General features: G+C 52.3%; 1 protein-coding gene across 3 annotated transcripts; it reads right to left on the bottom strand.

Annotated features, from left to right (window-relative positions):
- Nucleotides 1-224: 224 nt before the first annotated feature.
- Nucleotides 225-12,868, bottom strand: LOC116882972 (adenylate kinase isoenzyme 1). Of its 3 annotated transcripts, none has more exons than XM_032883755.1 (5): nt 12,727-12,868; nt 11,205-11,404; nt 10,482-10,595; nt 1,061-1,255; nt 225-365 (listed from the first exon to the last, which is right to left on the bottom strand). In XM_032883755.1, exons 2-5 carry the CDS (start codon nt 11,370-11,372, stop codon nt 297-299), a joined length of 546 nt encoding a protein of 181 aa, XP_032739646.1. In that variant the 5' UTR covers nt 11,373-11,404; nt 12,727-12,868; the 3' UTR covers nt 225-296. The 3 variants fall into 3 exon arrangements, with proteins under 3 accessions (XP_032739646.1, XP_032739644.1, XP_032739645.1); XM_032883753.1 differs by lacking the exon at nt 12,727-12,868 and adding an exon at nt 12,627-12,720; XM_032883754.1 differs by lacking the exon at nt 12,727-12,868 and adding an exon at nt 12,627-12,700 and having other exon boundaries at nt 1,108-1,255.
- Between the last annotated feature and the right edge of the window lie 23 nt (nt 12,869-12,891).

Raw genomic sequence — 12,891 nt, 5'->3', positions numbered from 1 at the left:
ATGTTCTTTTTGGGCTTGTCGTTGAACACTAACACGGATCAGTTTTCGCCTTCAGAAGCCTGGGCCCACAGGTTTGAAGGGCAGCACCAGGCAGGAGCCCGCGACAACTCGTAGCCCACCCCTGTGGGTGCCACGGCCCAGGAAGGGGCTGTCGGTCAGGGGTCTAGTGGGAGATGCGCTCACGTTACAACCCGGCCTGCCATCGCCAAATACCGTACCTTAGCGGCGCTGCACCCCTTCTGAGCCCTGTGTGGGTTCTGGGATGAGGAAGAAGGCAGAGCCCCCAGCCCCTCCCATCACTGCAGGCTTTCAACGACCGAGCAGCACTTGGCAAAAATGTTCGCTGGAGCTTCTTCCGCCAAGATCTAGAGGAGGGGGAGCAAAGGATCAGTTCTGGGGAAGCAGGTGAGCAGGTCTCTTTATTAGGTGCCAGCAAAAAACCGGGAGCTGTGGTTCCTGGGCCATGCAAGTAAGGGAACAGGTAAACGGGTCAGGAAGGCTGCAGCGCGGTGTGACGTGTCCCTGGTACTGGCCCTTGGAGCAGGGTGGGAGGGCGGAGGGCGCGGGAAATCGCTGCCCCGGCCGGGGCCCCCACCCTCCCATCCCAACTTCGCTGGTCAAAGCTAGTTCCACAGGACGCCCTCCTTTCACACTCCTGCCTTCAGCTGGAAATGGGGACATCAGCAAAGTTTAATGTCTTGATAGATGGGTCACTTGAAGAATTAAGAGCCCTGCTTTCCCCCTGGGCAATGTATACGGTTGGACTTGGCTGTGGTTAACTGGTTGTCCTAAGCTTTGTGCAGATACATTCTAAAATGCAGTTAATGTTGCAGTTTGGGAGACAGTCATTCTGTTCAGACCTTAAACGTCCTAGCTGTGCCCATACGTCCTGTGCCCCAACTGCCCGATGGAAGAAGTGGAATTTCCCAAACTTCCCAGTGTACGCAGTGGGGAAACCGGCCCAGAGAGGCCCAGGCTGTGGCCCATGGCATGACCCGCTGTCTTGGTCCCCTGCGGAGTTGGCTCTCGGGGAGGTGAGTGGCAAGCAGGGAGGACCTACATTACAGAGCAGGTTCTTCTGCTGATAGAAGGTCAAGACCGGCTGACACAGCGTGTAGTACGTCTCCAGGCGCTGGCGGATGGCCGACTCACAGTCATCCGCCCGGTGCTCTAGGCGGCCCCGGTGCAGCGCTCTCCGGACCATTGTTTCCATGGAGCAGTCGAACACGATGACGACGTCTGGGGCCCGGCCCACCTAGGCACCCACAAAGGGGACTGGGTGAGGAAGAGGCTAGGTGCAGTGGCTCCCTGAGCCCCTACCCTGAGATCAGGAGTCCAGAATTGTGCGGGCCCCCTGGGTTCTTCTGATTCTTTACCTCTGAGTTGCTGTTTACATGTTTTTTGTTTTTAAAGATTTTATTTATTTGACAGAGATCACAAGTAGGCAGAGAGGCAGGCAGAGAGAGGGAGAAGCAGGTTCCCTGCTGAGCAAAGAGCCCGATGTGGGGCTCGATCCCAGGACCCTGAGATCATGACCTGAGCTGAAGGCAGGGGCTTAACCCACTGAGCCACCCAGGCGCCCCATACATGTTTATTTTTTTGAGATCAGAGGACCTTGGCAGAGCTCAGAAATAAACAACACTAACAGGGAAGAGTGAAGACACCCTCACCATCCCCAGCCGCCCCGTTTCACCCTCACTGGAAGCAACTCCTTCCTGGAGTTACCTACTATTTTATTTTATTTTATTTTATTTAAGACTGGCTTTATTTATTTGACAGAGAGCACAAGTAGAGCAGCAGGCAGAAGGAGAGGGGGAAGCCAACTCCACTGAGCAGAGAGCCCGATGCGGGGCTCAACCCCAGAACCCTGGGATCACGACCTGAGCTGAAGGCAGCCACTTAATCGACTGAGCCACCCCGGCGCCCCTAATTTAGGCATATACTATAAAGGCAAATGGGCTCCGATATCTTTTTTTCTCCTTTTTTATACAAGTGGTGAAGATGCTGATTTGTCTTCGACTTCACTCAGTATAACTGGAGATGGTTCCATGTCGGCACATAAGGAGGGCCCGGTTGTTACGGTATTCCACGGTATGGATGTACCGTAACTTAGTTCTAGGCTGATGGATGTGTGGATTGAAAAATTCCTTCTAAGATGGATTTAAGCTGTCCAGATACTTCCACTGGGTAAGATACAAAAGTCCCTAGCTCACAACCACCCATCCCACGGCTCTGCCCTCCCTGACTCTTCTCAGGGAGACCTTTCTAGATCTCCATGGCTGTCCACTGTGAGCTCTACCTCCTACGAGTTCCTCCAGAACTTCCTTCTAAGATAGACTTCAGTGATGCATTAAAAAAAAAAAAAAATTACAGCCAAGTGGGATTCATTCCAGGAAAGCAAGGATGGTTCAATACAATTTGTTGTATCAACCTCTGCGGGAAAAGGCATATGGTCATCCTCATAAACATAGAAACGGCAATTAACCAAATCCAGCACACACTCCCAATTTTCAAAGAGGTTAGGAATTGGGGCACCTGGGTGGCTCAGTGGGTTAAAGCCTCTGCCTTCGGCTCAGGTCATGATCCCAGGGTCCTGGGATCTAGCCACGCGTCAGGCTCTCTGCTCAGGAGGGAGCCCGCTTCCTCCTCTCGCTCTGACTGCCTCTCTACCTGCTTGTGATCTCTGTCTGTCGAATAAATAAATAAATCTAAAAAATTAAAAAAAAAAGAGGTTAGGAATTAATAAATATCTTCACCAGCATCTTAATGGAAATTTGCTTTCCCGTTGAAGTTGGGAACAAGACAAAATTGCCCACTCCTGCTCCTATGACTTAGTAGGGTATGAGAAGATCAGCGAAAGCAATGAGACAAAAATCACTTTGAGAAACCTGGATTTGAAAGAAGGGAGGTAGAACCATGTGTGTTTGCAGGTGATGTGATTACACTTCTGGAAAACACAAGAAAATCAATAGAGAAACCAGTATGGACTTCAGAGAATTTGATAAAATATTCGCTAAAAATAAAAGGATATCGCATTAACCTACAGAGGTGAGCAGCCTACATGTATACAGAAACCACCAGTTAGAAAAGAAGGCCCCGTTGAGAACAGCAACAAAATGAAAAATATAAAGCTCAAGCAAAACTTTTCCAAAAATATGCAAAGTCTTAAGGACGATCTTTAAGGAAAACTTGGATAAGGTTACCCCTGAATAACTCAAAGGAGACTTGAACAAAAGAAAGATATAAATGTGCCTGGATAGGAAGACCACATCATAAAGATAAGAGTTCCCAAATCAGCTTGTAATTTCAACATGATAACATATTTTTTTTTAGAGATTTTATTTATTTATTTGACAGACAAAAAAAAAAGAGATCACAAGTAGGCAGAGAGGCAGGCAGAGAGAGGAAGGGAAGCAGGCTCCCTGCTGAGCAGAGAGCCCGATGCGGGGCTCGATCCCAGGACCCTGAGATCATGACCTGAGCCGAAGGCAGCGGCTTAACCCACTGAGCCACCCAGGCGCCCTGATAACATATTTTTTAGTTGAATTGGTTGACTCTAACATTTGTATACAAAAACAAGCAGGGATGTCCAGGAGAACCTAGGCAAAGAAAACCAGTGGCTGGTAGGGGTGGGAGAGGCAATATTGAACCCTAACAGATATTAGAGCCTAATAAATTTGCCATAACTAAAACAGCAGGGTACAGGGGGACAAACAGACCCTGGAACAGAGTAACATCCAGAAATTGACCCAAGTGAATATGGAAAGTTGTTACATGGTATCAACATGGTATGTTACATGGTATTTGGGTGGTATCCCAAATAAATGGGGGAAAGAACAACCTTTCACCTGGATGATTCTGGGACAACTAGATCCTGAATGGAAAAAGGTTAAATTGAACTCTTAGCTCATTCCAAAAACTAGGATAAGTCCCAAATGGATCAGAGATATCAATGTAAGAAAGGAGGTCATACAAGTACTAAATAAACCCTGAGTAGAGTCCCTTATAAGCCTAGGATTTGGGGTGGGGGGGTGATCTTAAAATCTAGAAGAAATAACAAAATATGATAAATTTGATTAAAAACAAACTTTTGCATGATAAAAAGACACCATAAAGCAAAGTCAAAAGATAACTGACAAAGCAATGGGGGAAAGATTTGCAACCCATACCACAAAGGGCTAATAGCCTTAATATGTAAAGAGTTCCTAGAAATCAAGAAGAGACCAAAAATCTTTCAGGGGTAAAAAAAAAAAGCTAAATATAAAGAGCACACAGAAGAAATAAAAATGGCCCTTAAGCCTTGGGGAAGATGTTCGACCTCACCATAGTAAAAGAAACGCCCATTTCAAACAACCCCAAAACACCATTTCACACCCAAGCAGGGTGACAAACATTCAGAAGTGTGGCAGCGTCCTCTGCTGGTGTGGGTGTGTTGGTGGCAATGCAAAACAAAGACCGTGGTGGGAGCTAGCAGGACGACCCACACGTTTCTCTTTCATCTGACACACCCACTCCAAAGGACCTATCGTAAAGATATTAAAAAAATACAAAATGCCACGCATAGGTCACTTTGTGTGGCATTGCTTGTAGTGACACAAGACTGCCAACAGCTTATTGTCTACCAATAATATGTTGTTTGACAATTTATGTCTCTGGGGGAACAGCTAGTTGAACAATGGCAGCACCACACCATGGACCAGAAAGGGAACTGGGAAGTCTTTGATGCCAACAGGAGAGCTGTAGGATACACTGTTAATTTTTTTTAAATTTTATTTATTTATTTGACAGAGAGAGAGAGAGAGAGATCACAATTAGGAGAGCAGCAGGCAGGTGGGGGGGAAGCAGGCTCCCCGCTGAGCAGAGAGCCCAATGCGGGGCTCGATCCCAGGACCCTGAGATCATGACCTGAGCCAAAGGCAGAGGTTTAACCCACTGAACTACCCAGGCGCCCCTGCAGGATATAATGTAAAGTTAAAAAGAAAAAAAAAAAAAAAAGAAGACAAGTATATACAGAATGCTAGTTTTTGTGTGAGGAGAATCTCTCTCTCTTTCACACACACACACACACACACACACACACACTTCCTTTATATTTGCACAATGAAACACCAGAAGGACAAACCCAAAACTAATGAAAATGATAGTCTCTGGGGGGTTGGGGACAGACGGGGATGGCTGGAAACAAGCTCTCTCCCGCACACCTTTTTTATGTGGCGCTGACTTTGGAATCATTAAGTAATACGCAAATTTAAAAGTTAAATTTAACAAAGCAATCCCTAAATATCCCACCCCAAACCGAAACAAATGTACCCAACTGGGTGTTATTGTCATCATAACTATGCAGAGAAAATAATTATTTGGGGCAGCTCGGTGTTTTTAGTGTACATCCACAGGGAGGAATAGTATAAGGAAAATCGGAGCTGCAGAGAAATCTTAAGCTCCCTTCGGTCATTTTATTCTTAGTAGTTAATATGGGTATATTCCTTGGAAACTATCCTACAAATGATGGAATAATGGAAATGACCGCATTTGTAGTTTTAGGGAAAAAGAGAAGGCACGGTCATGGTGTGAGCTAGAAACATCAGTATGAACTGGTTATTTTTTTTCTACTTTCACAAGTTTGTGTTTTCCAACTCTGTCCCCTGGAAAGGCCTGGAAACGATGACAACTCAGTGGCGATGCGCACCCCGGCCCCCAGACTGGACGCCACTGAAAGAGGGCTCCTTTGAGGCACAGCCAGTTCTAGGATTCAGCTGGAAGTGTGAAAGGTGGGGGTGGGAAGTCGGCCAGAAATCGAGAGGGCAGGGGTGGGGATGAGAGGGAAAGGTGGCTGTGTCAGAGGACACGTGTGTCAGCAAGAAAGGATGCCCCCGGCCACCGAAGTGACAGCTCGCTGGACGGCAGCGACAAAGATCCGTGAGTTCTTAGTGATGAAAGAGAACAAAACAAAGGAAGGCAAAAATGACCAACGTGGTGGTCACCATGGGAAGGAACCAGAACACCAACGCCTCATCTGAAAAGTGGCCTTCGTCCAGGAAGGGATTAAGCTTCTCTCCCACCTGTCTGGTAGAAACTGTGTTTCTGGAGAATCCCAACAGCCCTCGATGAGGACAGAGATTTCTTCTTTAGGCAAGAATGCCCGTTAATCAATGTGGGAACATTGATTTATCAAACATCCTATCGATTTATAGGAAATCTAGCGGAGAGAGGAACATGGTCCACAACGCTTCGCAATCAGCGAAATCCAGGCTGTGCGAGATAGAGACCCGAAGACGCGGCTTCTTCGGTAAACACGACGGCAAGGAAAACAGAAGAGGCGGGGACGGGAGACCCTAGTGACCCGCGGCGGTGTCGGCCTTATCTCAGTCCTCATTAGAGTCAGATGTCAGAAGACAAAGATTTTGAAGATGTTCACGCAAATTTGAGTATCATTTGAGGACGGGACAGATACTAACGCGGGATAAGGGGAAGTGTTTTGATTTTATACGAATCTTTTGGAAAATGTATACTGAAATATTTACGGGTTAAAACACACACACACACGCACACGCACAATGTATTGAACCTGAATCTGAGCGGGTCGGCAGTTAACGTTGCGTGTGCGCCAGCGAAGGATGGAGAGATGACCTCAGGAGCTCCCCGAGGCAGGAAGCCCTTGGACAAGTCCGAGTGCGCCCCAGGCCCTCCGGTGAGTCACAGGCAGGAGGGAAGCGAGCGCGGCTGACCACCTGGCTTGGGTTAGGAGACAACTAGTGAGGCGTGGCCCTCGTTTTCCTTGCAAATCTAACCAGAGGGAAGTCAAAGAGACGTTCTTCAGGCACTGGGGAAACTGAGAGGTGGCCTGGACATCGGACGGTCCTGAGGCAAGAGTGTTAACCATGTCGGGAGTGTCGGCGGGAGGGAGACCCCAGAACCGGACCTGGAAGCTGCTTCAAACACACAGTCGGCAACTGCAACAAGACTTCTTTTGTGTGCGGGGTTTTTTTTTTTTTTTAAGATTTTATTTATTTGACAGACAGAGATCACAAGTAGGCAGAGAGGCAGGCAGAGAGAGAGAGAGGAGGAAGCAGGCTTCCCGCTGAGCAGAGAGCCCGATGTGGGGCTTGATCCCAGGACCCTGGGATCATGACCTGAGCTGAAGGCAGAGGCCTAACCCACTGAGCCACCCAGGCGCCCCAATGTATGCGGTTTTTTTTTTCCCCAGATTTTATTTCTTTATTTGAGAGAGAGAGAGCAGGAGGGAAGGGCAAAGGGAGGGGGAGAAGCAGGCTCCCTGCTGAGCCGGGAGCCCAGGACCCTGGGATCATGACCTGAGCCGAAGGCAGACGCTGAACCCACTGAGCCCCCAGGCGCCGGTGACAGGGCATTTTGGCGCAGATGAAGCCAGTGTGGCCAACCCTGGATGATGGTTTGACTGGGGACAGGGCGATCCCTTAGATCGTTCCCGTTGTGTGCGTGTTTGAAACCTGGCACCAGAGAGACACCAAAAATTGGAAGCCCTCGCGCACACACGTGCATAAGCCCCTCCCCTTCCTGGCAAGGACGGTGAACAGGACGCGGGCACCTTCATTTCTCTTGGGTGCTTCTGAGCACGAGGCCTCGTGGGGTCAGTGTCCACAGACAAGTCTCTACGTCATGGTCAGCGCTGTTCCTTAAGACACGGACTTCACCCAATTCCTTTTTTCTACGTTTTGCCAGGCGGGGAGGAGAGCAATGAGAGACACTTAGGTAAATGGAAAAAGAGAGCATCACTTGCTCCGGAGAGAACGAACATCAATTACACAGCGACCCCGACAGCCTGGTGGCCATGCCGGGTGGCCACGGAGTAGGATGTCACCCTCTGCAGGGAACGCGGTGAAGGGCACAGGGCAATTTCCCGCAAGGCTCTGATTAACAAAAAGTTTTAACAAATACACAATTACTTAAAATTCCTCTATGAACAGGGGAGTCTTCCTGCAGGTGGCACTTTGGGGAGAAACACGGACCCAGAGAAACAGACCTCCCGTGTCTGGGCGTTTCAGGGCGACTGGCCGCGGATGCTCCAACCACATCCAACCTTGACGATACTCCTTGGAGCTGCAGGGGGTCATCTGGTCCCCCTCGCCGCAGCTTGAGCAGAGGGCTTCCCGGTGGGGAGTCCCCACGTGCTTATTCGACATAGGCCATCCACCCTGGGACCTCGGCCCCCTGGAGCGGTGCTCTCAGACAGGTGCACAGGGGACAGAAGCAATCTTGGAAACAGACCAGAAACTGTCTCAGGAATCAGCCTTCCTGGTGTCCCCGGTGTGGGGAGACGCTGGTAGCATTTCGGTCCACATTCACCAATGAGGACCCTGAGGCTTGGGAGGCTGAGTTGGAGGTGGAGAAAGTGACCAAGCGGGACCTGAGGGCCAGTCTCACTGGCTCAAACCCACATCAGCATCAGAGACCACCCTAAAACAGACGCTGCAGCCCAGCGGGGTGGGGGCGTGAAGGGCCGAGCTGGGTGCCTCCGGGGACACCCGGGTCAGGCCTAAGGCAGGGGCCTACAGGGTCCTCAAAGGCTGAAGGGGCAGGGCAGCTCTCAGAGATCTAGAAAATTCCCCACAAAGAAAATGCACTCACCTAACATAGACCCCGATATATTGCATTTTTTTTTTTCACATCTGGCAGCCACACGGGCACAAGAGGAAAGTACATGTTCTATTCCTCTCAGCATAAAAGCACAGCACGAGCACAATCCTACGTGGCAGGTGGCGCTCGGCCTCCATAACAGAGAGGCAACCCTCCACCGGAGGAAGGGGGAGCCCAACGCGAGGCACAGAGGGGTCCCGCGCTGACATGGTGAAAAATGTAGGCCTCAGAACCAGCTGCTGGGGCCCAAGGAAGGCCTGCGCCCACCACCTGAATTGCACGACCCTGCACAAGTCGCCCGATCCCTCGGTAAAAAAGCAGGAGGCTAATGGTGCAAGAGACGTTTTTCTGGAATGTTCCAAAAGATCAGAGCTCCTCCGCGTAGTGTCAAGAATAGTGCGGGGCCCAGGACAAAGCTCAGGATGCGTTCACGCTGCTGTTGCCATGGGGACGCGCAGGGCCCATGCCTGCCAAGCAGGGCGATTTTCAAGGGAAGCGGGAGTTCTGAGACAGCATCTCCCGAGTCTCGAAGGTTGGCCACTACTTCAGGAAAAAAGTCTTGAAAACCTGTAGAGTCCAAACCAAACCCATCAGGGGGCCACGTGCGACCCAAGGGTCAGGAGTGCGCAGCTTCTGTCCCCAGGCCTTGCGGCATCCGCTGAGCTGGCCTCGAGGGCCGGGGCCTACCGGGGACCGGGCGCTGGCCCAGGGCTGATGGGGACAGAGATACTCACGAGCCTGACCTTTGCCCTCAGAGTGCCTAGACCAGAAGAGGGAACCCAATATTTGCCCTGCAAGTCGTTTCGAATTGCTCCCAAGCAGTGTGGACAAAGGGCAGGGCCCCACCTGTCCCAGCCCCGGGCGACTTCTTTGAAAGCACTTCGACCCAATCCAGCAAGTTCCAGAAAAGCCTGGAGGCTGACAACCTGCCACAGTTTCTCTCGTCCCCGCTCAGCCGTTTCAGACACTGCTGTGTTATGTGTGGCTGCTGAGGTGTGTGGAGGGGCCCTATCCTGAAGTCAGACCGCGGGCGTGCAGAGGGAGCCTGGAGAGCGGTAGCCCGCCTCGCCAGCGCCCGCTGGCTCCTGCTGGCACAGCTCAGCTGTCCCCTGTCCTCGCTTCAAGGAGGCCAACCCAAACAGCCCCCTGTGACCCTCCAGGATGTTATTCTGTCTCTCGCTTTTCACTGTGTTTACCGCTGCCAGAAACGTCTCTGTTTTGTTCAGCCAGTCATGCATTGGTCACTGCCCGTCTGTTGGCATCCTAAGAGCAGGGACTGAGTCTGTCTCGTGAACGCCTAAGGACACAGCCCGTTCTCAAGCTACCTGGAGACAGGTGGTTATATACACAGATGAATTATTCAACCACGCTTCATCCTCATGGCCCAGACATGAGGCTAAACCCACGTGCCACTCAGCAGGCAGATCATTTATGTGCAGGAAGATATTAATTTTGGGGCGCCTGGGTGGCTCAGAGGGTTAAAGCCTCTGCCTTTGGCTCAGGTCATGATCCCAGGGTCCTGGGATCGAGCCCCTCATCGGGCTCTCTGCTCGGTGGGGAGCCTGCTTCTCCCTCTCCCTCTGCCTGCCTCTCTGCCTACTGTGATCTCTGTCTGTCAAATAAATAAATAAAATCTTAAAAAAATATATTAATATGACTTTGTCCCGGCCAGCTCACCAGCTATCCACCCAGATTCTAGAAGCTTCCAGCAATCTCCCAGCTGTCCCTTGACCATATAAAACGCCCTTACCCCCTCGCCATCTCCTCCCCCCTCCACGAGGCCCACCCCGCCTGGACTCCATCCCAGGTGGGGAGGGAGGCGTAGTTTCACACCTCACCACACACTCACACAGCCAGGGGTCACTCACAATGCGCTCGAACTCCTTGGCCTGCCTCAGCTCCCGCGGGAAGCCGTTGATGAGGAAGCCCCGGCTCTCCGGGCGAGATAACATGGCATTGCTGATCGTGTCTAGGATGATGCCCTGGGAAGGAAAGAGGTGGCAGATTCAGTGCCCCAGTTTCCCTCACCTACACAGCCACGTTGTCAAGTTCTCTTCCCCGGTCTGAACTTCAGGTATCTGCCCTGCCCGGGGCCTGGGATTCCGGGTCCGCCCTGGTGCCCTGGGGCCACTCTGATGCACGGAGCCCGTCTACTGGGCAAATGGCTACCATGTGCCAACCTTGCGAGGCTTCGTTTACTTATTGCTACCATCTTACAGGTGGGGACAGGTGTGACCTTCATTTTACAGGTGAGGAAACAGGTATAGAAGGGGCCGGTAATACAGACACCCAAGGTCACGAGAGGAATAAGTACTAGCAAACTTTACCCAGTGCTTGTGAAGAGCTGGGCACTTTGCTATGAGCTTGATAGGAATGACGTCAGCCAACTCTGGCTACAGACTCCTGCTGTGGGTCCAGCTGGCCTCCCCTTTCTACAGCTGAGGACATGGAGACCCAGGGCACCAAGGCAGTGGCCAGGTCAGGAGCTGTGGCCTTCTGGGCCTATCTGCTTCTACAGGGCTTCCAGGGAAACTCCTTCTTATGTGCCCCCTTCTTCTTCCCTCTGCTCCCCGGAGCCTGTGAGCTCTCACCGTAGGCACCAGGAGCCCCTGCAGCATGATGTCATGGATCTTCTGGCCCCACCGGGTACTGCGTTGGGCCTCCTGCCGCAGCAGCTGGCCCAGCCCCACATGGCAGAAGCCATATTTGGTTGCCATGTTCTTGCACTGTGTCCCTTTGCCACAACCTGGGCCGCCCATCACGAAGATGATCAGGGGGGACTTGAGGATGTCTGGGGAGGGGCCCGGGGAAGAGGTGGGAGAGGGTTTGGTGCCTGCAGGGGCCAGCATGCACCGTTGTGACTGGGTCCACCACCTAGTGTGTGTCCCTGGGTGAGTGACACTGGACTTGGGTATCCTGACATACCCGCTTTTGCCCCAGGATGGCATCTGAGGGTCCGTAGTCATGCCCAATGGTATATCTAGACATGGCATGCCGTTTAGTGCTGCCATGGGTCACTGTGAAGCAGATATGAACCCAAGCAGACCCTGTGGCCCTCTGCACACAGGATCTCCTTGAAGAATCTCAATGACTCTACCAGCCCACTTTCCAGTTAAGGAAACAGGCTCAGAGCGGGGCGGGGGCTCGCCCACCCTCCAGACCATCCCACACCACCCTCCTCTCCCTCCACTCTGGTCCCGCCCCAGTGGCCCCTTCTGTCCCTTGAACTTGTCATACTCAACCCTCTCTTGCTGCTCCCCCTGCCTGGTAATTCCCCGCTCCACGGCCTTCAGGTCACAGCCCAGCCATCACGCTTTCTCTAAGAGCCTCCCGCCCCATTATTCCATCCCAGAGCCCCACGTCTTCCACAGCAGCAGCCATGAATAGCAATGATTCTGCCTGTTCACTTGTTCTTGTCTGTCTTCCCTGCCAGCCTCGGTACCCCAGGAGGGCAAGGAGGATTTCTGTCTTGCTGGCCCTCAAACCTCTACTACAGGGCACAGTTCCTGACGTGCAGGCGTGGGTGAGGAGTAAATGAACGTCCGCAGCTACCTGGCATGACCATGGAGTGCAGCCCTTTATAATGCAATGTTGGGTTCTTGCTTCCCTCCCCCTCTGTTTAGTGAATCCCCAGGCAACCCCACAGGGCCCAGCTTAAACCTCCCCTCTTCCTCCAGCCCTCAGAGCCGGTTCCTCTTTCCCTGTGACAGCCCTGTTCCCTTCTGCCCGTAGATGCCGTTTCCTGAGACGGTCTCCTTCACTACACTGTCATCTCTAGGAGGCCGGGGAGCTCGTCGGACACATTCACCGCGTTGTGCCCAGAACCCCGCACAGCGGGCGCCCGAGTGGACTGAAGCACGGCTGATCCTTGAGCATGTGCAGTTGTGTTCCTGTGACGGGTTGGGGGGGGGCGTGTGCACACTGGACTTGGGGTGTGCGGCACCTGCACCTCCCTCATGCCCCTCACAGCCTCCTTCCTTCCCCGGGTGAGCCAGCCACCCCCGCGACGTTACCCTTCTCCTGGGGTCTCAGGGCCCTGCCCCTCTGGGGCAGCTTGGACGTCCACAGACCCATCCCACCAGCGGCTCGTGGGCAGTAGCGCCCCATGCCCATCCAGCCCTGACTCCTGCTAGCTCGGCTCAACGTCACAAGGGCCCGATCATTTGGCGAGGTGATGAAGTCTCCCCGGGGCAGAAGGAGGAAATGAACCCAGAGAGGCTCAGGTGGAGCGGCAGCCGCGAGCTGCGGCAGAGGCCTCGGTCGCTATGGTGACGCGCC

This window comes from Lontra canadensis, unplaced genomic scaffold (genome assembly GCF_010015895.1).
Source record: "Lontra canadensis isolate GAN:19392208 unplaced genomic scaffold, GSC_riverotter_1.0 scaffold88, whole genome shotgun sequence".
NCBI lineage: Eukaryota > Metazoa > Chordata > Mammalia > Carnivora > Mustelidae > Lontra > Lontra canadensis.
The sequence above is the reverse complement of the archived record's forward strand: the minus strand, read 5'-3'. Positions and strand labels throughout refer to the sequence as shown.

Coding starts and splice junctions, on each gene's coding strand:
- LOC116882972 (XM_032883753.1), bottom strand. CDS start 12,720: ATGGGGCGCTACTGCCCACGAGCCGCTGGTGGGATGGGTCTGTGGACG. Junction 11,405..12,626: donor CCTGAGACCCCAGGAGAAGG/GTAACGTCGCGG, acceptor GCCCCTCCCCAG/ACATCCTCAAGTCCCCCCTG. Junction 10,596..11,204: donor AGGGGCTCCTGGTGCCTACG/GTGAGAGCTCAC, acceptor TTTCCTTCCCAG/GGCATCATCCTAGACACGAT.